This window comes from Alosa alosa, chromosome 24 (assembly GCF_017589495.1).
Source record: "Alosa alosa isolate M-15738 ecotype Scorff River chromosome 24, AALO_Geno_1.1, whole genome shotgun sequence".
In the NCBI taxonomy this organism is placed as follows: domain Eukaryota; kingdom Metazoa; phylum Chordata; class Actinopteri; order Clupeiformes; family Clupeidae; genus Alosa; species Alosa alosa.
The window spans coordinates 10,488,909-10,511,775 of NC_063212.1; the positions used below are offsets into that span (position 1 = coordinate 10,488,909).

A 22,867-nucleotide genomic window follows, 5' to 3' on the forward strand; every position below is an offset into this window, starting at 1 on the left:
CCGTGATGCACCCAATTGGACAGGTCTGGCCTGCAGATAGGCCATTTTAGCACCTGGACTCTTCCTCTGTAGAGAACTACTGTGTATATGTACTGTATACTGTATATGGAGAAATATGTGCAGAATTCATTTTGCCATTGTTTTCCTGAAATATTCAAGGTCTGCCCTGAAAAGACAATGTCTGGATGACAGTCTATGTTGCTCAAAACATGTGGACATCATTCACAATTGATTGCGCCTCATCAGATGTGCAAATTGCCCATGCCATAGGCACTAATGCACCTCCACACCATCATGGCTGCTGGGTTTTGAACTGAGCACTATAACAACTTGGATACGTTGGATAGTTGAATAGTCCCTTTCCTCTTTAGCCCAGAAGAGTCCATGTTCCAAAAATAATTGCACATTTTGATTGGTCTTACCACAGGACCCTTTTCCACCTTACATCATTTAATTTTAAAAGAGCTCAGGCTCAGATAAGATGTTAGCATTTCTGTTTCATGTCTAAATAAAATGTCTTCTTTGCATGGTAGAGTTTACACTAGCATTTGTGAATGGAGCATTAAACTGTGCTCTTAGACAATGGTTAGACGTTTTTCTGAGCCCATACAATGATTTTCTTCACAGAAAAATGTCTGGTTTTAATGCAATACCATCTGAAGTCCAAAAAGACAGCCATCCAATATTTTGTCAGCCCGGTCCTTTGTTTTGAAGGTTTATCTGGATTCTCTGAATATTTCCATGATATTATGTACTGTAGATTATTAAATTGTCAACTATTTTGCAATATCATGATATGTTTTTGCACTTTGGTAGCAATTTGCACTTTTCATCACTGATTGGATTAAAATTGACATCGGCAACATTGGTGTGCGAGTTCTTTCTTGACTGAAGGGCAATTTCATGATAAGAAACATTTATTAAAACATATTCTTATGTTGTTTCATCATTTGCCCATACAGGTTTACACAAAGTGATTAATACCTCCACATCCTTACTTCTGAGAGACTCTTTTTTTTCTATCTCCATTATGGTTCCAGTTCACTTAATTAGTTGCGAAATGTTCCTCTTTTGCCGTCTTTATCATTACACAACTTTTCCAGCCTGTTGTGCCTGTCCCAACTTTTTGAGACTAGTTGCTGGCATCCAATTCAAAATCTGCTTATTTTTTTCCATGAAATAGTCAAATTTCTCTCCTACAACAGTTGATATGTTGTCTTTGACCTATTCTCAATTAAATATAGCGCTGACATTATTTGTAAATCATACCATTCTTTTTTTATTCACATTTGACAAAGCATCCCAACTTTTTCAGAATTCGGGATGTAGTTTAACTCACCAAACACAACATATGTCAGTTAAAACCACAGTAAATTCTTCTTTGGTTAAACCAAAGATTAACATATGTTAAGATTAAGTTAGATTAGCATACGTCCTAACATGCCCTTCATTCAGTTTAAAAAAAAAAAAAAAAAAAATCCCCTAACTAGCCCTACTCTCCTCATACTCTAACAAGCACCTTCACAATAACACTACACCCAAGATTAGGCTGGCTAGTGAGAATGCGTATGAAAGAGTCTTACATGCTTGATGCCCACAACACCCAATGACAACAATGGACAATCAGTTGCATCCACCCTCCCTACACTTTTACACTTCCTAAAGAGTCCTTGAGAATACGATACTCCTATCCTAGTTCACTAGGACATTGTTTAAATAACAATGCTATGAGAAAGCTCTGGCATGGCCAGTTGTGTGATGCAGGTATGCTCTGAATGTTAACCAGAGGTCCTGCAGGCCAGTGCAGTTCCCTCAAAACAGTAAATGTCTGACCACAGAGCAGCAGCCAGGGAGCCAGGGGAAGGGTGGAGGTGCAGAGGTGGAGAGATGGAGATGTGGAGGGGTGGAGATGGAGGTCTGTTTTAAGCACACGCTCAACTCACAGTAGCACATTTGTTTTACAGTTCAGGATAGAAGCATGTTAACAATTAGCCTTGGGGCTCAGCAAAGGGTGAAAGGGGGGAGAGAAATAGAGAAAGAAAGAAAGAAAGAAAGAAAGAAAGAAAGAAAGAAAGAAAGAAAGAAAGAAAGAAAGACAGACAGAAAGAAAGAGAGGGATGGATGGATGGAGGGGAACAGGCGGCACCACCTCGACTCCTGCTGCCTACAGTTCTCCCTCTCGCTCACTCTTTCGACCCCTTAATTAAGGAGGCGCTCATCAAAGTGCTCATTAAAAAGCACTCCGCTCCCCACGGCTGAGAAAATAAACAGCCATTAGGCCTGATCGAACCAGAGAGGGCAGGGCGAGAAAACAAGAGTCGTCGAGGAGAGGGTGAGAAAGCGGGTGAGCAAGAGAGAGAAGGAAGGGGGCCCTAAAGTGACAAAAAGAGCGACGAGGGTTTTTTAAACAGACAGGAGATGCGGAGATTATATCAATTATATAAGGCCGAGGAGAGAGAGAGAGAGGGAGGGGGGAGGGAGAGAGAGAGAGAGAGAGAGAGAGAGAGAGAGAGAGAGAGAGAGAGAGAGAGAGGGGAGACGCACAGTGAGAGAAAGGGGAAAAAAATGAAATATGGAAGAGATTCATAAACGTTGTGGTGAGCGCCTTCTGGCCAGAGTGCATGTGAAACGCAGCCATCTCGCTAAGGAGCCTCGCTAACCAACACGGCCGGCAGCCCGACGCAAACCGCGTTGGACATGGCGAACGCGCCAGACACTCAGCACCCGCGGAGTCCTCCCCCACCCCATCTCCAGGGGCTTTCGGGTGTCCGGGTGCCACTCGTGTTTTAGGCCAACACAAAAACCTCGGAGCTACCCCCGTGTTTACCATAGCAACGAGTGGGAAGGCACGACAGCACATAATCAGACGCAGAGCAGGGAGGCACGAGGGGACGACCGGACGGCTGTCAGGCGCAATCACACTCCAGCCTCGGATGCGTGCTATGCCACGGTCAAAGTCCCCGAGCTCTCCCCCTCTTCAAAACAGCTAGCACACACACTCACACACACACAGAAGGCAACAAGACACTACCACTTTCTCCTCCCAAGTCTCAACTTACTGTGTTCCACTTTGAAGAGATGCTCAGAGAGAGTTTAAATAAATAATGTGTGAGTCCCAAACCTGCTGGCCAGAGGTGTTTAGACACACACACATAAAAGACAAAAGCCAACATGTCGATCATTACACAACACTTCTATGCTCTGCTGAGGACAGCAGGAACATTTGAGAGTCGTTTAACATCGAACCGCATGCACATGTGCGCGCAGGCGCACACACACACACACAAAGGAGGGGGAAAGGGAGTCTTGGACATTAAGTGTCAGCATGTTAGCCTCTGGTCACAAACTGTTTGAGAACACGGACCACATGTGCAGAGACACAAACATGGCTTTACCTTCCTCACACTCCAACGGACAAACTCACGCAGGGAGAATGAGGAGAGGAAAGTTTGTTTTCACTGTGAGTTTGAAGAGGACAAACTCACAGCGAGAACAAGTAAAAACAGATTTCCCAAAACCAACTGCTATAAACCTCTCAGGACCACTCAAGCCATATCTACATGTGGTATGCTCAACGGACAATTGAGAGAAGGTCATGAAGTGACCACTAACCCATTCAGGAGACACAGAGTGCTCATTTCCACAGAGTGGTACGGTTCTGTTCGGTGCAGCATTATTTTGGCACCCTTCCGATAGGGTACCAAGAATAATGGTACGGTACCTAAAGGATGGAGCTAGACCAGGCTAGATCCACTGCAGTTGTTGATTGGGCGACAGAAACTAACTACCACTAACTTCTCAGACTACAGAATTTACATTTACACACAAAAGCAGATATTCATGAACACCCCATTTTATCTTAGCAAATCTCTCTCTTTGGGATTAAAAATTCAACTTGACTTGAACACTTCACAAAAGGCCTACTGGTAGTAACTAATCTCTCTCTCTCTCACACTCACACACACACACAGAGGCAATATCTATACAGTGTGCAAACAACCCTGGGTCAGGTCGGGTCCGCTCGGGATAACGACGCCACAGTCTAAGCTTGCGTTCTTTTGTGCAGTGGGCTTAGTGATCCTTTCATAACCACTGCCTACTTTCCCCACTTTGTAAGAACTGGGGCCCAGGCCTGGCCGGGCTAACGACACGGCTGCATGCTGCCCACCCGACCTGCAGCCAGACGTGTGCTAAGCTTAGTCCACGCGTGCCCTCATCTGGAGCCAGAATCAATTGGATTTTATTGAGCGGCACCGACAAAAATATAACTTACTGGTAATCGTAACCTACAAGGCGGCAGTGTAAGTTGTGTGCAGGGTTGTATTGGAAACCATGAAATCTATCGTACGTTTAATCGAACGTTTAAAAAGTGCGGTGCGCTGCACTCTTGTCAGCGCTTATGTCCAGAGGCCCTGCGAGCCTCTGCTTCCTGGCCATGGGCAGTGGGCAGCGGTCAGTTAGGAGCGTGAGCCAGAGGGCAGTCGGCCGGATCGCGCACGCTGCCCTTTCAGCACCCCCTGCACTCCGCACGTGGTCCTGGCCGACTAAAGCAGCTCATTCGAAAAAGCGCAGTTTCTAAGAAGGACATTCTTGAGCTTGTTTTTCCACCAAAATTCTTCATCTCTCTCTCTCTGTCTTGCTCTCTTTTTCTTGCCTTCTTTTGCTCTTTCTCCCTCTGTCTCTCGCTCCTTCCCTCCCTCCCTCTCTCCTTCATGTATAAGTATATATACTCTTGATCCCGTGAGGTCCCTTCATTTCAAAATGCATATGCTTGAGTTGTGTTTAGCGCACGGGACACTAGGAATGCTAAAGCGCTTTAGGGTTCATTGCCATGTGAGGTTTAAGTTGCTGTTGGTGCGTCCAAGTTGCGGTCTACAAGAGGGGAAAAAAAGCTCACGAGGTAGGGAGTGGGAGAGCACAAATACAGTATATATCACAAAATCATAAATCACAAAAAAAAGCCTGTGCAAGCATTTGCATGCCATAAAGAGGTTTGTCCTCTGCTGATGTCTATCAGTTGACAAGCATGCCACCAATGTAATTAAATCACGGCAAAGGGAGAACCAACACACACACTGACACACACACACACAGTTCTATCAACGAGTTCTCAATCAACACTTCAACCTGCAAGAGACTGAGGACCAGGCAGGGAGCTTTAGTGCAGTGTTACGGTCAGTGGTTGTTTGGTTGTTTGGTTGATTGGTTGGTTGGTTGTTTGGTTGGGGGGGTTAAACCACACCGTTACCATACTCACCGGAAGGGTGCCGTGCTCAATGGCCTTCCCCTAAAGGAGACAGAAGGTGAGGGGGAGTTGAAAACATCAGTCAAGCCCTGGGGGCCATGCTATGCTGGGTCTGTGGACTACCAGAGTATGGGGATGGAACGCCAGTGTTCTGTGGTCGGGTGCGAGCTTGTGTCATTTTTACGGACTGCCCCGAAATGGATTCCCCCTGATCGATCTGCGGTCAGGAAGCCCAGAACTCACGGCCGGGGTTGAACAGGACAAGCACTCATAGATTGCGCGATTGTGGCTACGGGGGTCATTCTCAACACGGCAAACTTTTGACTCTGCAAAATATGGGGGAGCCAAGAAAGCACAAACACTTTTCCCAAGCATGTACACACACACACACACACACACACGCCGTCCAAAAGCAGTGGCGAGTGGAGGGGACATAACCTTATCAACACACTCGGTCAAATGAGAGGCAACATTTGCAAAGAAGACTTCTAGGAAGTGGGACTGTGGTGAAGCCGTGTGTTTGTGACAACTTGGCACGTGAGCGCGCCGAGAAACTCACGAGAATGTGTGTGTGTGTGTGTGTGTGTGTGTGTGTGTGTGTGTGTGTGTGTGTGTGTGTGTGTGTGTGTGTGTGTGTGTGTGTGTGTGTGTGTGTGTACGACTGCGTGTCTGTGTGCGAGTGTGTGTGTATTGGCGTCAGCTCAACAATGCAAGTGCTGTTGTTTCCTTAGTTTCTTCCTGTGCAGCGAGTGTGTTTGGGGGGGTAGGGAGGGAGGGTGTTGCGGTGTGGTGTGGCGGGGACGCTGTGGACTCAGGGGTCACTCCAGATCAAGGGTGGAGATTAGAGTCTGACCCTGGAAGCAGCTTTCACCGCCTCGGCTTTAGAGCCCTCCAGCAGGGCCTCGGTTCGCTGGCTGACCTCAGGGACACCTTTGTTCTGCCCCCCGTCCAGCCTACCCCACCAAACAACCCCAACCCCAGCCCTAACCCCCCATGGCCCTTTAAAAAAAAAGAAAAAAAACATGTAACAAATCCTCTAGCGGTGGCCACAGAGGTCAGTCCTCGGGCAAGACCGGCTGAGCAAGGGCACGATCTCCAGCGACCCTTTGGGCCCGCCGAGCCAGCTCGTTAGCTCCATAGCATGGAGAGGGGCCCCGGCGTGGTGCGCAAAGACTCTTGAGCGGCCCAATCCCACTTAGCTTCCCCCCGGAGTTCAAGTGCACAGCGCGGCTAATCCCCTTAAAGCAATGGAGTCGATGAGGCCGAGCCCCCTGGGAAAGGCACGGGGCTAGCGGCTAATGACTTAACCCGGGCTTTAGCGTTCCCGTGTCGAGCAACCACATGGGAATCAGGACAGAGATATTAGGAGGGAGGGGCGCGAGGGTGTACAGACAGAGACAGACAGAGACAGAAAACGAGAGAGAGAGAAGAAAGAGAGAAAGACAGGAGGACAGACCGAAAGAGAGAGAGAGAGAGAGAGAAAGAAAGAAAGAAAGAAAGAAAGATCCGAGTGAGAGTCAAGTTATTCTAGCCTGGTAGTGTCTTCTGGGTGGCCAAGATGAGGGGTGTGTAAGAGGGTGAAGAATGTGAGAAAGGATGAAAGGTGGTGCAAAAAAGGGGTGAAACTCACAGGCAGGTGGGTGAAGACGGCAAAGGTGCTGCAGAGGAAGGCGATGAGGTCACTCAGGTAGTCACTGGCCTGCCCTGCCGCCTGCGTCGCCATCCAATCATAATCGGCCAGCTGCAGGAACTGGTCAATCTTTTGGTTGAGTTTAGTGTAGATCTCTTCTTCAGCAAGAGATCCCACAGCAGGAGAGAGAGAGAGAGAGACACACAAAAAGAGAGGAGAGAGAGAGAGAGAGAGAGAGAGAGAGAGAGAGACAGGCAGACAGACAGACAGATAGAGAGAGAGACAGAGAGGTCATTTTGAGGAGGGCAGGTAGAATCAACAGCTATATGGCCAGAGGTAGAGACCCTTGAGGTGGGTGTGGGTCAGACAGGGCATAGCGCTCCACTCACCTTGAAGGTGGAGGTGCCGTAGAGTTTGGTGGCGTTCATGTTGTCGGGGAGAACGCTGGTGATGTTGGAGATGAACTCCTCCAGGTAGTGGCATGACTGCTCCAGGTGAGTAGTGTTGATGATGACCTGCACCAACTGAGGTCATGGGGAAAAAAGGAGACGTTCCTTCACGTTCTTCACCTGAGCCGCTTCCGCATGGCATGCAGCATATTTCACCACCTTATACTATATGGATTGTGTCTTTAAAGGTGCTATAAGCTATGCAGGGTAATGTCACTTCTGTTAACGTTCAAACAAAACAGAGAGCTAGCTCGCTACTCCATCCCCCTCCCTCCCGTGCAATTGAAACTCCCCCAAACACGCATCTTGTCATTTGCTGGAACAGTTTGTTATGTTTTTATGGGCAAGGTTTGCCCAAGTTGTTTTGAGGCCGTTTTTGGAGCCTAGGCTGTCCACAGAGACCACGTTTTTTTTACAGTGTATTTGGTGCACAGGCAGCTAGCGGATGGTAAGGTGATGTTAGCTGTATGTGGCAAAGAAACCGCGTTACATCGCTTATAGCACCTTTAATCCAGGACTATCCTGGTGGTGTGCATTTGGAGTGTTGATAACAGTGTTGATCACGGACCTCTCGTGTTCATCAGGTCTGGTTAAAACAGCCACTCTACGGGGGCACTGTGGTGCAACTGACTACAGAGCTCATACCACGTTCGGGACTGAGTGCCCACGGGGACCCAGGTTCGAATAAGACACGCGGTCATTTCCCGATTCCCACCCCCATCTCTCTCTCCCACTTACTCACTGTAAAAACTTCACAGTCCTGTCCAATTAAAAGGCAAAAGCCACAAAAATATACCTTCAAAAAAGGAGAAAAAAAATAAACTCTACTGTACAGCAGCTGTGGGAAATGGAGAAGAAAGGCGCTGTCCCCAGAGTGACCTTCTCATGCCAAATTGACAACCAAGCACTGTGTGAAACCCTCACTATGTCTCTCTCTACCCCTCTCTACACCTCTCTCTGTCTGTCTACCCTCTCTCTCTCCCTCTCTCCATCCCTCCCTTGCCAGTGGCACCCAGCTGAACTCCATATCTGGAGTCTGAAGGTTGTAAACAAAACTCCATAAAAACAGGGTCAGTCAGACTAAACACACTTCTGAGGCAGAGACAGTGGGAGTCAAGCCCCTGTGAGCGCAGCGGGGGCATCCAGAGGCTACCGGTTCCCGAGAAGTAGGGGCGTCATGAGAGATCGGCTCAGGGACACCACGGTTGGGAAAGTTCTAGGGGCGAGAGGATTGGGAATGCTGGAAGGAAACGCCTGAAAATGCTTTAGGGACAGGGGTTGAAGGTTTGGGAGTTGAGGAAGTGGTGGTGGTGGGGGGGGGGGGGGGGGGGGGGGTCTCCTGTGGCCTATAGCAGGTTATGGGGAATGGACATCACTGAGGGCAGTCAGAGGCTCACACCAAAGCACATCACACACACACTCCCTCCACACTCCATAAAACACAAACACTCCCAACTAAATTCAATAAACAAACAAACAAAACAAACAAACAAAAACAAACAAACAAACACTCACCTCCGCTAGTCCTACATTCTTCTTCTTGATGGCATACTGAAGGCAGTTGCTAAGAGTCCTCGTGAGCAACAGGTTGGTGGATTTGCGGATCATGTCATCAATCTCTGTCGAACTGAGAAGAGAGAACATGAGTTACTCCTCTTATCCCCACTGTATGAGCACACACACACACACACACACACACACACACACACACACACACACCATCCATTAACCATACACCATGTGCTTGTCAGCATGCAGTGGCTGACTGCTGCAACGCAAACCCAGTCTCTAGAGGGAACAGTAGCGGAGATGACTGAGGTCCCTGCTGCTCCCCATGTGCGCCTGAGGTCTGGAGAAGGTTCCAGATGGAACTGCGGCAGGAGCGGCTTTATCAATTTTCTCATCTCCTCTGCCTTTCTCCCATTGTAGGAATTTCGGAAATGTTCAACTGCAGTTTATTTAGAGCTCATGTTGCAGTTTTTGGACAAGCAGCGAGTCTCCTGGAAGGGCAAACCGAACGAGAGAGTACAGAAGGGATCGAGAGAGAGAGAGAGAGAGAGAGAGAGAGAGAGAGAGAGAGAGAGAGAGAGAGAGAGATGGGGAAGGGGGCGAGACCAATGTTGACAATGTGGAGACGCCATGCAAACTCTGAGTGCTGCATCTCTCGAAGGGAAACAAACACATTCCTCCTAAATTGCTAAATTATCTCTCTAAATTCTGTTCAAGAGAGACAGAGGAAGAATTTGAAAAACAATTGCTGTGAGGACAAGAGGTCCCTGTGCAGAACGTAGCAATTCACCAAGTCAGTGGTGCGTAGCTCGGGGACAGATCTAGACTGAACAAGCAAGTGTAAGAAATGTAACATTCAGTCAGGACCGTGGCAGCGACCTTACACTGCTGGATTAAAAACCGATGCTCCACATGAACATACACACGCGCACGCACACACAGCAAGTTCTTTTGGACGGTCCAGACGAGGACAAAGAGGAAAGAGACAGAGTCCAGCGTTTAAAAAACGATGTTACACATGAAAACACACACACACACACACACACACACACACAGACACACACAGACACACACAGCAGGCTCTTTTGGACGGTCCAGATGAGGACGAGGAAGGAGACAGACAGAGTCCAGCATTTAAAATCTGAAGTTCCACATGAAAACACACACACACAGACAGACACACACACAGACACACACACACAGACACAGACACAGACACAGACAGCAAGCTCTTTTGGACGGTCCAGACGAAGATGAGGAGGAGACAGACATAGAATCCATCCAAATGATGTTCCACATATAAAACACACACACACATACACACACAGCAAGCTCTTATGGACGGTCCAGATGAGGACCAGGACGAGGAAGGAGACAGACGTAGAGAGCCCAGTGTCAGCGCTCACTGCTCCATTTGGCAAGTGGCAGCCATGACTACATGAGCCATGAGATCATGGAGACACGTCACCCTGTTTTCCTCTGCCGCACTGAACTCTGGGTCATTAAAGGTCGGCGTGGGGAGAGATTGATGGGCCCAACCTGAGGAAAATAAATGATCTTAGCCCAAAAAACCCATGAAACAGCCAGTCAGAACCCTTAACTGCACGTCCAGCCTCTACTTAAGCTGCAAGCACAGCTGTTTGATTGTTTATTTAGTATTTTGTACACATTAAAAGAGGATAAGCAAATAACATTAAGTGATTGTCGTCACCGGAGACGAAACAAAAAAAAAAAAAAAAAAAAAAAAAACTAAAACTCCATTTGTAACACCGTCTAACAAACTGGTCTGTGGGAAAATGAAAAGACATTAGAAGTGATTTAGTGACCATGTGCAAATACACATGCAAGTGCGACTTGCGCAGTCTTTGATTCGCCTTTGAAATAGGTGTGGGGATTATCCTCGGATGTGACCAGAGATTCCTGGGGAAAGAGCAGGAGTGCTGTGAAGTGGTGTGGCCAGGAAGGAAAGGAAATCAGGAGAGTAATTTGGTTGATTAAAGCGAGAAAAAACAGCAGGGCGGGGGTGTGTGTGTGTGTGTGGGGGGCAGTGGTGGTTGGAGCGGAACTGAGGATGGATGGATCCTATTGTGAGGTACCTCGCTCTCACTCCCTCCATTTATTTATGCAAGCGGCTTTAGAGGCCGGCCTGATTAGCAACTGATTCTTAGCAGGAGGGGAAAAACACATTTAAATATTTCCAGCATCAAACATGTCAGGCTGAATTGAAGGCCGCGGATGGTGATGTTGAATTTTGAGGACCCTTGAAAAGCAAGAGGATGAATATAGGGACATTTTTGTGCAATTCTTATGGCAACAGGGCACAGCAATGATTTTTCTGAGTGTCTATTAGTACTGTGAAAAGTCAAAAGCCTCCACAGAAAGTGAAAAGTTCCTCTCACAAAAGAACCAGAAGTTCAAAGTTCACAGATGCACAACGTGAAAGGAGAGAAGGAATGGGCAATGAGAATGACCAGAGGAAATTCCAGAATTCCTGCGAGTCAACACCACCTGCACTGGCGTTCTCTCGTTCTCCCGGTCTCCCATTCCCTCGTTCCCTCACCCCCCTTTCCCTTCATCCAGCAGCACCTCTCATCTCTGAACTGAATCCGGTGCAAACCGCAAGGCCCGACTGTCTCCTGTGAACTTGGGCTTTGTAGTATGCATGCAGTCCTGTTCCCCGTCTCCTTTGGTCTGTCACTCACAGGTTTCCGTTTCCGATAACCACACTTTTTCAACTCTCCACCACCCCACCCCACCCCAACCCCCACCCTGTCCACACAGGCCACTGGAGTACTCACTACATCTGGTGGAGTCTGATGGCTCCTTCGCCTTTCCCAAAAAAGTCCCAAAAGCCCTGCACTCATTCCTCACACAATCTAATGAGGACCTGTCTGAAAACGTACAAAAAAAGGGGGCAGTTCAAACGTATGGGAATTGGGGAGAGGGTGGGAGGGGGGAGCTTGATGCTTCTCAGAGCCCAGTCTGACTCCGTGCACTCCACACCACACCAAAAGGAGAGGCCGCTTGATACGAACGGGGCTGAAAGACAATGCTCTCGGAGGGTTCAGTTCTCATCTCCCATTTCTAACAGACACCCAAAAATATGGGGTGGGGTGGAGAAAAACAGATGGAGCGAGTGCACAAACTCACATTAGACAACAAACCTCTCTTCATCTCTTTCTCTCCTGCTCTTTCTTGCTCTCGCTCTCTCAGACACACACACACACACACACACACACTAATAATTCCCCTGTCATAAGCTATTCCTGTTATCAATAAATCACCAGCTTTAGCTGACAGTGAGAAAAAAGGATAATTTTTGAGAGGAAAAAGAGGACAGCTCAGTGTTTACAGAGATTAAAACAACTCACCAAGGCCATTTATCCTTCCTGACTACCTCCTACCTAAATTGTCTTATTTCCTCGTCTGGTAATTGAACCATCAAAATCATTGCTGGAATAACAAAAAAGAAGCAAAAAGAAAAAAAAAAACACACGAGTCAAAGGGCTTTTGAAAATTCAGCACAGGAAGTCTGGACAACAGAGGAACTCTGGGAAGCCGGTTTAAGGTTGCTAATATCTGACCACTTTCTCAAGGTCTCGCTTTGACACACCCACCCCGGCAACCTCTCTAACCTCTTGCTACCAGTGGAGAGAGACCCCCCGGCCCATCCCCCAACAACCACCTCAAATCAAGATCAGACAACCAGACGGTCCACCGTCCCGTTGAGGTAACCAGACCTGACACAGTCCACCAAGAGCACGTAGACAAGCCGACTTCAAACACCCTCAGAAAAACGGAAACCAATTACAAAACGACCAATCAGAGCGTTTCTAAACTTTACGCAGACATGCAACCCCCCCGCCATGTCTGTTGCAGGTACAAGGACCGGACAGAGGGCTCAAAAAGCTTTGTTATCGATACTACTGGGTACGAACTTTCACCTTGACCTTGGTGACCCCCTCAGGCCCCAATGCCAAGGGGTGGCGTGGAGGGGGCTCAGGAGATCAGATTTACTGGTCTGCATTTGAGAACTCTGCTGAATATGTATTTATGCATAAAGCTAAAGCTGATTTTGGGGGAGGCAGATAAGGATACCTACAAAAATACAATGTGCTATGTGTCAGGAACAAGTTAAATTAGTCAGACAAGAGAAAAGTGAAATAAATTGTACGTGCAAATACAGAGGTAATACAAAATCCCTACTTTCTGGTAGACATGTCGTTTTTCCTTCAATTGTCTCGCTTTAGGAAAGACTATTAATAAACTGGATACCATTCAATGAACTATGCTGGGTTAGGCAGACACTCCCTGCACAAAATTCTATTAACGTAGACAGACGAAAAAACCTTTATTATCATTTAAAAAAAAAAAAACTCAAAATGATTCAATACTCAGAGTTCTCTGAAAAGAGGCTGATTAATCTCTACTTGTACAAAAAAACGAAAATGTTATGTGCTGCTGATTACTAATTGTCGTCTTTGCTTTTTCCAAGGGCGGCTGTTAGACCTGGACAAATTATTAAGGGAGTGCAGAGAGCTCAGTGTTCTGAGAAGGATGACAGGCGAGGGAGAGAGGGAGGGAGGCGGCGCTGTTAATTAGCTCGGTCTCTGATGATGGGCAGTCAGACGAACAGCGGCCGGCGGCACAGAGTCGCGCGGAGGTGTGAGAGCATGTCTGGACACCGGTCCTGGCTAAGAGCTGCAGAAACCCTTCAAAATGTACAGCAGGCCTATGGTTGGGAGTGTGTGGGTGGAAGTGTGTGTGTGTGTGTGTGTGTGTGGGTGTGTGTCTGTGTGAGCATGTGCGCATGTGTGTGAAATAGTGTGTGTGCACATGCAAGATCATGTGCATCTTTTTTGACAACTGGGTCTATCAAAAAATGGCATCATAGTGTATGTGTGTGTGTGAGTGAGAGAATAGAGAGAGAGAGAGAGAGAGAAGAGAGAGAGAGAGAGAGAGAGAAAGACAGTGTGTGTGATTTACCTGAGGTGTAGGTCCTCAGAAAACTTCAGACAGGCGTAGATGAACTCCTTCAGCTGGCAGTAGACTTTAGGCACAAACTCTGAGAAGGGCAGCTTCTTAGGAAATGGAGTCTAGAGGAAATAGAGATGATGGAGGTCAACAAAACAAACAAAACACTCTTTTCTTCTTCTTATGAACAAGAAGTACTGTCCATCAGCTACTGTGTGACCTTGGACTGACCTTGTCCAGCTCCGGGTCCTGGAAGGGGAACTGACTGATGATGCTGTGGTACTCTTCCGGAGTGGCTACTGGGATGGGGCTGTAGTTGTCCTGGTCCAGGATTTGCCTGAGTGGAATGGAGGAAAGTAGGAGTGACACTCTTCAGGTGCTTACAGTAAAAATCACAGGCACACTTTAGTGATTACAATGACTGATTACAGTTCCAACGTCAACAGAGGTCACCCAGGGGACAAGGCTAAACGACTAACTGATACAGAACAAAACAAAAACAAGACTGCCAAGACTGAAAAATGGAGGACAAACCGCTTCAGAGGTCAAATATAGACAAACAACCTTCAGATATAATAATATTTGACCACTTGACCTTCATAAGACTTCCACCACACAATGTGGGAATCTGTTGTTAGGAATACACCCAACAACACTTAACTCTGTGCATCAACAGAGAGTGCGTGTGTGTGTGTGTGTGTGTGTGTGTGTGTGTGTGTGTGTGTGCACACACAGCTCATCTCATGTACTTCTCCAACATTCCACGTGTGTTTTTCCACACCACGCAAATTCCAAAGACTCCTTCTGCTGGCTGTCCCAGCCAAACAGTCTCCCGGTCGGGAATCGGCAAGGATTTGCCCAAGGTCAGAGCGGCGTTCCCATCCGGGCTGTTCCGCGGCCCATTCCGGACACATTAGCCATGCTCCTCTGACTCAGGACTTTGATGTGCTGGAGCTAGCTGGCACAATGGGCTGGCATTTCCCTAGCCTTCCTTGTCCAAGTTTAACAGGGTCAAGAGAGTCGCAGAAAATAAAAATCACACAAAAAAGGTGTGTTTCTGTGAAGAATTTGTTTCTCCTTTGAGAATACGACAATCCTTTTGTTTCCATGGGTTTGCACGTCTGTGTGAGTGTGCACATAGGGTATGTGAGTCTGTGTGTGTGTGTGTGTGTGTGTGTGTGCCTCTCTGACCTCTTGGGGCCCCGAATTGTTTACTTTGCCGCAAAGGTAATGCAAATGTTTCAAAGGTTCTCAGTCAAGTAGCGACAGTGCCAGTCAAGGACATTTTTAAATTGTTGAATTTTTCTGTTTTTATTCTAGGCTGCCTTTGTAATAAACTGGCTATGGACAACAGATGAAATGAGCACTGACAAGCTAATTTACAGTTTATTTACAACTTTTTGTCTGTCTATTAATAAACATTGTCCCTATCAAATAATCAACTAAATAAATAAGTAAATAAATGAATTGGTGTTTACACTACAAAAGATGTGGTCAAATGTATCTCAGACCACCTCGGTAAGTGGTTTGAGTGATCGGATCATAATGAGCCTTGGTGATTGCTCACACTTGCATTTACAGTAGAGCTGACCACTTGTGATCAGATCACCCAAGACACACCCTTACACAAATGAAATGCTTGCGGCAGATTTCCAGCAAACTTGTGGGTGATTTGTGGGAAACAAATGAGTTCACTAGAAAAATATTGCCAGAAGTTTGCCAATGTTTGCCGCTAGAAACAAACTTCCAGCAAAGTTCTGGCAACAATGAGAAGTTTGGCACTAGTGGCAAATGTGTTCGACCACTAATGTCACCACACTCAGTCAATAATGGCAAACTTCCAGTGAACTTCTGGTGACAAACCTAATTTGCATATGACATTGCTGCAAACTTGCTGCAACATTGCCAAAAGTTAACCACAACTGTTTGCCAGAAGCCTAATTTGCATGTCAAAATATGACCTTGCCGCAAATTGGCAGCAACCGTTCACCAGAAACCTGAAATTTCTTGTAAGGGCACTTTTTTAAAACAACTGTAAACTGGGTCTCAGACAGTTCATCTCACCTGAAGGACATGGCCCATTTCTTCAGCAAGATCTCCCCATATTGGTCCCGCATCTCCAGAAGCATGTCAAACAGCTGGTTAACGGTGAACCCATAACCCTTCAGAGCAACAACAACCAAATGGTTTGATGAAAAAAACACAAAATGATGATCACACAGGCAGACAAGTTCAAAGTGACACTGAACCGCATTCAATCTCGGGACGACTGTGTTGTATGTTAGGACTGTTGCAGAAGCCACATCCTCACCTGTAGTGTGTCTGCAAAAAGCACAATGAGGTTCTTCAGATCAAGCACCAGGTCTGGATCAGTGCAGTACGACTAGGGTGGAACAGAGAGGAAAGAGAACCAGTGAAAATCAGTGTGTGTGTGTGTGTGTGTGTGCTTGCATGCGTGCGTGGCTGTGTTTTTGTGTGTGTGTGTGTGTGTGTGTGTGTGTGTGTGTGTGTGTGTGTGTGCTGCTGAGGCGTACCGAGTGTGTGCGCAGCGCTGCGATGCTCTTGGACAGGGCCATCTCCCACAGCTCCTCCACGTACGCCCGGTTGACCAGCCCCTGGGTCGTGTGAAGGACGTGATCCTCCACCACAAAAAACCTACCAGGTGAGAGGCAGAGGCAAAAGGTGGCAAAATAATGAACAAGAGAAGACAGAGGTCAATGCAGAACACAAAAGAGGTCAAGGTAGAGCATTCTGGACAGGACATCAGTCCACATACTCATGGCTGTTGTGCAAGATGCCACACAACCAAGAGGAGAACTGGTCACGGGACACTGGGCACAAACGTCTCCCTACACATGTGGACGTTCTGGACATTCACCAGTCATCTCTGAGCAGGGCAGTGTGTGTGTGTGTTTGCATAGAAGCCTGCACCAGATGTGGCAGAGACGTCCCGACATTCCCACCCAGACGGTCAGAAAAACACAGATCTGCCATGTCCCCATCCCGCCGACTGTAAATCCACGCAGAGCACCTCTCTCCCTGACAGGCCGGATGAGGAGAGCTCCAGAGGAAGAGTTTGCGCAGGACGACAATGACGGGACTATTTGACAAGGGAGCCTTTTTGGATTCTCAATGGTTCCTCGAAAACAGAGTGAGTTCACATGCTACGTATGACTGAGGGGGGAAAAAAGGCAGCCTCTCAGGGTCTTAGTCGACGGAGGTGATGTATTTTCAGGAGTCAAACTGTCTGACTGCTGTTCTGTTTGTTTACGTTGATTCTCTCAGAAGATATTGAATGTCATGGAGATCTTAACACTGGACACGTTCAGGACACTACTCAGAGATCTTTGTACATATTTAAGGCGCTCTAAGATATGTCAAAGCTCTGTAGAAGTTTTTCAAAACATTTACATATTATTCACTCCCCTTCTAGTTAGCGTAAGTGTTAAGTGAGTATTTTGTCACCATGTTTATCAACTCACAGCCTTTTTACACAACTACACTCACACTGATCCAACACCCTGTACTCCAAAATCTTACTTTTCAATGGTAAAGGAAGTTGCTAAGCATTTTCTCGGAATTAACATGACAGAAATAAACACAATACAGACAGCATGACAAACAAACATACGTCAATAAAACATTAGATTAATAGTCTCCTCTCGATGTTTGCTTGTGTGAATTATAATCCATTTCAGGATTTTGTTTGGATGGATGTGATGTCTACAGCAGAGGAAGAATAGGAGACAGTGCTGCACATACCCCACTATTTGATTGAAGTACCTCCTGTATCCCTCCAGGGTTTCATGCTGAGGAAGACACACACACACACACACACACACTATTAAACAGATCATTCATATTCAGATTTGTGCCTCACAGAAGGTGACTGTGTGTGTGTGTGTCAGTAGTTGTGGTGGGAGGGTGAGAATGTGAGTAGATCCTTTTTGTGTTTGTGTGAGGCCGACAGATGATTATTCTGTACTCCACACACCAAAACGGACTGAGTTGAGAGTTAAAGCGTAACTGGTACCATGTTTGAGTGTGGCTGCAGCACCAGCCGTGCTTGTTTCCTCCTCTGCTTCCTGTAGTAGCTCTCGAACGTGTCCCTGGCACCCTGGACACAGAGACAGAGGACAGTTTTAGGACAACATCAGCCTCCAGGGATGAACGAGGCCGCCGAATCCCAGTGCATCCACATTTCCCGGACTAACGTGAGTGATTTCCAGACATGCCTCCACACTTTAGGAAATAGTACCAGCATGTGGTAGAAAATTCCTTCGCATCCACGGTTTGCTTACCAAGAAAAATTATTTCAGAATATGGTTAGACTGTCAGTTTGTGTGTGCGTGTTCGTGTGCGTGTATGCATGAACATGTGTTCATTTGTATGTTTATCTTGCGTCCGTTTCCAAAGAATTTAAAAGTTCAAGTCTGGCCCCCAGGTACAACACAAACAGCAGACATCTGAGAGAAATCACAGATCCTAGTGGGACCGCCACTCGTCTGAGAGCCAACAGAGAGCACCGTGTGCTCCAACCCAACTCCTCCACCACCCAACTCCTCCACCACCACCACCACCTCAATGCCAGGGCTGTTCCTTATCGCAGCACACCTCTTCAAAAAGAGCTCCAACTTCCATCACCACAGGACCTCCAGAGCCCAGGGTACTGTGGAGAGTTCCAAATGGAAAGGGTTTTGTGTGTGTGTGTGTGTGTGTGTGTGTGTGTGTGTACACAGTACCCACTCTGTGGCCGGCGAGGCCTTACCACATCCGGGTGGAGGGCCCCTGCGAGAGGAGAGGTGAGGCCTATCTCTGAGGCCTGAACCAGGACCCCCGACTGGCACCACCCCAGAGATAAGGCTCCAGGAGCTGGGGAGATTTTATCCCACAAAGGGCCCCCCTTACGTGCAGCCAGAGTGGAGCCGCCTTGGAGCGAGGGCCAACCGGTCACCCCCGGCCAGTCGGCCGCCCCCTGGAGCTGCTCGGGGAATATGAGTGTGACTGGCGTTCCAGTGACGACTGATTGACAAGCGGTTGAAAGGGACTTTTGCCACAGTGGCATTGTGGTGGGAGGAGAGGTATTCTTTAGAGGCTCCCATTATATGGACAAAAAAATAAACATTTTAATGACAGACAAAAAAAAACAACAAAAAAAAAGAGTCAAGACAACCTCAAGGCCACATGTGTGTGGGACAGACTTCTGACTTGTCCACGCTGGAACAATGACAAACTCTCTCTATTGACAGAAGGGTTTGGAAGGAACAGTAGCTCTTCATATACAATCGCACACACAATGGCAAATCCCACTGAGAGGTCGAAACACACACACAGAGACACACACACACACAAAGTATCACCGAACATTAAGGTTCAACTTTGACCTTCCCCATTTCGTCTGGCCACTTCCTGCAGTGGAGGAGGTCTGCTTCCTGCACGATAGACTTGCGCTCTGAGGCCTCCAAACCATGCGCCCAGGTCACCGACAGGCAACCCAAGACTGACCCTCCCCTACGGAGACACGGTGGGGGTGGAGGAGGCTGGAGAAGGTGAGATTAAAAAACAGCCGACCTCCCCTGAGTACACACCCCCACACACACACACACTTTTTCCCTTTCATTCCCTCTCACTCCCTCCCCCACTTCTGCAGAGAAACAGGAGGTGGAGAAGGAGTCAGTTTCTTGGAGCAGGAACTGAATGACCTAAGGAGTCAAAAGGGGTAGAAACAGTACCCTGCTTTGTTCTAGCACTCTTTTTCTATGTAAGTGCGTGTGTGTATGTGTCGGTGTCTGTACATAAGGAAAAGAGAGAGAGAGAGAGAGGACGAGAGAGAGAGAGAGGAGAGAGAGGGGGGAGAGAGAGAGAGAGAGAGAGAGAGAGAGAGAGAGAGAGAGAGAGAGAGAGAGAGAGAGAGGACGAGAGAGGGGGGGGAGAGTGAGCTGAAGGAAGTGTGAATGTGTGTGTGTATGTGTGTGTGTGTGTGTGTGTGTGGTGTAAATTTACAGCGACACCTCCAGGCATAACCCTACTTCATCTCTTTCCAGTTCAGCAGAGGTCACCCATCAGCAGTGTGGACAGACAGAACACTCTGCTCCATAAACATCCTTACGCGTCCTGGCTGCCTGCTCGGCCTCTTACAGGCTGCCCTCTCTCCCTCTCTCCCCTCCCTCTCCCTCTCCCTCTCCCTCCCCCTCTCCCTCTCCCTCTCCCTCTTTCTCTTTCTCTCCCTCTTTCTCTCCCTCTTTCTCTCTGCACTTGCCCTGTCTAACCTCCATCATGCGCTCGCTGCCTAAACACCAGATCACGTCCCCAATTTCAGCCATTTTTCAGGAGAGAGTAATGAGAAAACCCAGGCCAGGCAGAGTCCTTGAGTAATGAATTCCTCCAAATACATCCCTTTCTCTCTCTCTCTCGCTGTCTCATTCTCTCTTTCTCTCGAGAACACACACACACTCTCACACAAACACTTACTCTCACACAAACACTCATACGAACACACACACACATTCTTCTCTCTCTCTCACATACACACCCTCATGCTCACACTCACACACACTACTCACACCACACTACTCACACACACAACACACACACACACATTCTCTCTCTCTCTCACATACACACCCTCATGCTCACACTCACACACACTACTCACACCACACTACTCACACACACACACACACACACACACACACACACACACACACACACACACACACACACACACACACACACACACACACACACACTCACACACACACACACACACACACACTACACACACACACACACACACACTCTCACACACTCACACACACACACTCCACACACACACACTCTCACACACACACACTCTCACACACACACACACTCACACACACACACCTCACACACACTCTCACACACACACACTCACTCACAGACATACATCATACACTGGCATCTTCACACCCTCTCCGTGTAGGGTTCAGCTAGAAATGTCAGCCTTCTCCGTGCCTGCCAGACAGGCAACCCGAGGCCTCGTGCTGTGGGGCGGGTGGATAATGTGTACCTGGTGGTTGGCGGTCGGTATCCAGGCAAAACGGCACAAAACAGGGGTGGCAATCCCTGGGTCTGACTAGAAGCAGTTGGCCCAGACTGATTTCGGTCTGTTTACATTGATCATAATTCTAATCAGATTTTTCATAGTTCGTCTGAAAGGTATGAGTTGGTAGCAGACAAAGGCGTATTGTTTGCAGGCTGAAGTTCAACAGGGAGGAATTCAAACTGGGGGTGAGTGTGTGTGTGTGTGTGTGTGTGTGTGTGTGTGTGTGTGTGTGTGTGTGTGGTTGGTGGGTATAAGTCAAAGTGGGGGGAAAAGGGGGGAAAGAAATGGACGAAAATCTTGATTGGGAACGAGCTTCTACGTCCATGTTTATATTTCAAATAAATGAAGCGAAACTGGAAAGAGACACTAATGCAAGAGGTGCACTATGGGATACCGTGAATGAACTAAGTAGATGGAGAGAAGGGGGGATTCCAACAAGTCAAAGATTGGCACCAGGCACCAGTCACGCTCAATAAGGCTACGGTCACATCCGCCATCTTGGCTCTGAAACTCTCCCTGACGGCTCCAGCCCTCCTGTTTCCCCCCTAGTCCAGCAGTGCTCCATCAAAGCGAGGTCAAGAGTACATGGGTGTGTTTATCACCTCTGGATGCACTTAAAAGGAATAACAGTAGCACTCTTAAGAGATGAGGTAAGGTTTTGAAAAACAAAAGACGCTTAAAAAGCGAGTGAGAGAAACAACGGTGGGAAAAAGTGATTGGAATGAGACAAAGCCAAACAAACATGGAAGTCGCAAAAAAGAAACAAAACAATGAGGAGCCGAGGCGATATACGACGAACCGGAGCGGTGAAGAAGTCACGCTTGTCAACACCTTGGGAACGGCGGCCTGGGCCCTTCTTCTGCGTTTCCTCCGGCTCCCAAGCGCATACCAACCTACACACACACACACACACACACACCCGCCCGCTTCTGCCCCCAAAACCAGCTCACAGGGGGCAAGTGGAGGTCAGTCACCCGTTGTCCATGAACACCCCCAACACACACACACACACACACACACACACACACACACACACACACACACACACACACACTCTCTCTCTCTCTTCCCACCAGTTTCTTGCTCTCACTCCTGGCCATTTTACCCCAGACACCCCCATCGGAGTGCCACGGCCAGGTCACAACCCTCCCATGACACGCTCCGGGGACATGAGGCAGAAGAGAGGCTCCCCAATCCCGACCCCCCCCCCGACTTCCTCCCCCGGGACACCCAGCTCACCCACATCAGAGCAGGTTACACTTCCGCACTTATCTCCCATCATATACATCCACCGTATCATCTCCATCGACAGAACAAACAAATATATAATATATATATATAAATATAAATATAAATATAAAGAGAGATGTTTCCCACTGCAATCGCTCTCCTCCTCTTCTCATCCTCTCTCTGCTTCACCTCCTTGGATCTCTCTCTATCTCTCTCCATCTCTCCATCTCACATCAGAGTCGTGACTTCGTCATCTATACCTTTAATGTTGCCGTTGCTGTTGGGAGTTAATGACTCTTTACATACAAAATATCTTCCTTGAACCACTTCTGACGAGCTATGTTGTGAGTCGTGCGTATGGAAACGAGTCACTGCGTATATCCAAACTTCTCCGTAGACAATACTACAGTAATGCCACGTACACAAGACACTGAAACCCTGAAGAAGGGGCTCGGTTTCCAAGGACTCGGGGTAACCAGGGGGTCATGACCAGTACCAAGGGAAGGAAACACATAAACTACGACATTCCCTGCAAAGGGAAAAAAAAAAAAAACCCGCTTGCCTATCGAGAGACGCGATATACTCCTTAAGTTTGTTTACCTTCTCCCCCTTTCCCTTTCACGACAGCCATGGGATAACCCCATCCTGCCCCTTCACCTCTCAACTAACCACTTCACCTTCTGACCTCTACGCTGTGTGTGCGTGTGTGTGTGTGTGTGTGTGTGTATGTGTAAAGGACTCCT

General features: G+C 47.7%; 1 protein-coding gene across 2 annotated transcripts in view; it reads right to left on the bottom strand.

Moving 5' to 3' along the window:
• The window catches only part of exoc6b (exocyst complex component 6B), an 83,424-nt gene that overhangs the window by 29,832 nt on the left and 30,725 nt on the right, over nt 1-22,867 (bottom strand). The window contains exons 9-19 of one of the 2 annotated variants that reach the window (XM_048235885.1): nt 17,841-17,924; nt 17,570-17,616; nt 16,342-16,462; nt 16,119-16,190; nt 15,872-15,969; nt 14,039-14,144; nt 13,820-13,929; nt 8,840-8,951; nt 7,252-7,399; nt 6,876-7,048; nt 5,258-5,287 (exon numbers count right to left, since the gene is read on the bottom strand). In XM_048235885.1, coding sequence (XP_048091842.1) covers nt 5,258-5,287; nt 6,876-7,048; nt 7,252-7,399; nt 8,840-8,951; nt 13,820-13,929; nt 14,039-14,144; nt 15,872-15,969; nt 16,119-16,190; nt 16,342-16,462; nt 17,570-17,616; nt 17,841-17,924 — 1,101 coding nt within the window. The remainder of the gene's footprint in view (nt 1-5,257; nt 5,288-6,875; nt 7,049-7,251; nt 7,400-8,839; nt 8,952-13,819; nt 13,930-14,038; nt 14,145-15,871; nt 15,970-16,118; nt 16,191-16,341; nt 16,463-17,569; nt 17,617-17,840; nt 17,925-22,867) is intronic. The other variant, XM_048235884.1, reaches the window with a different exon arrangement.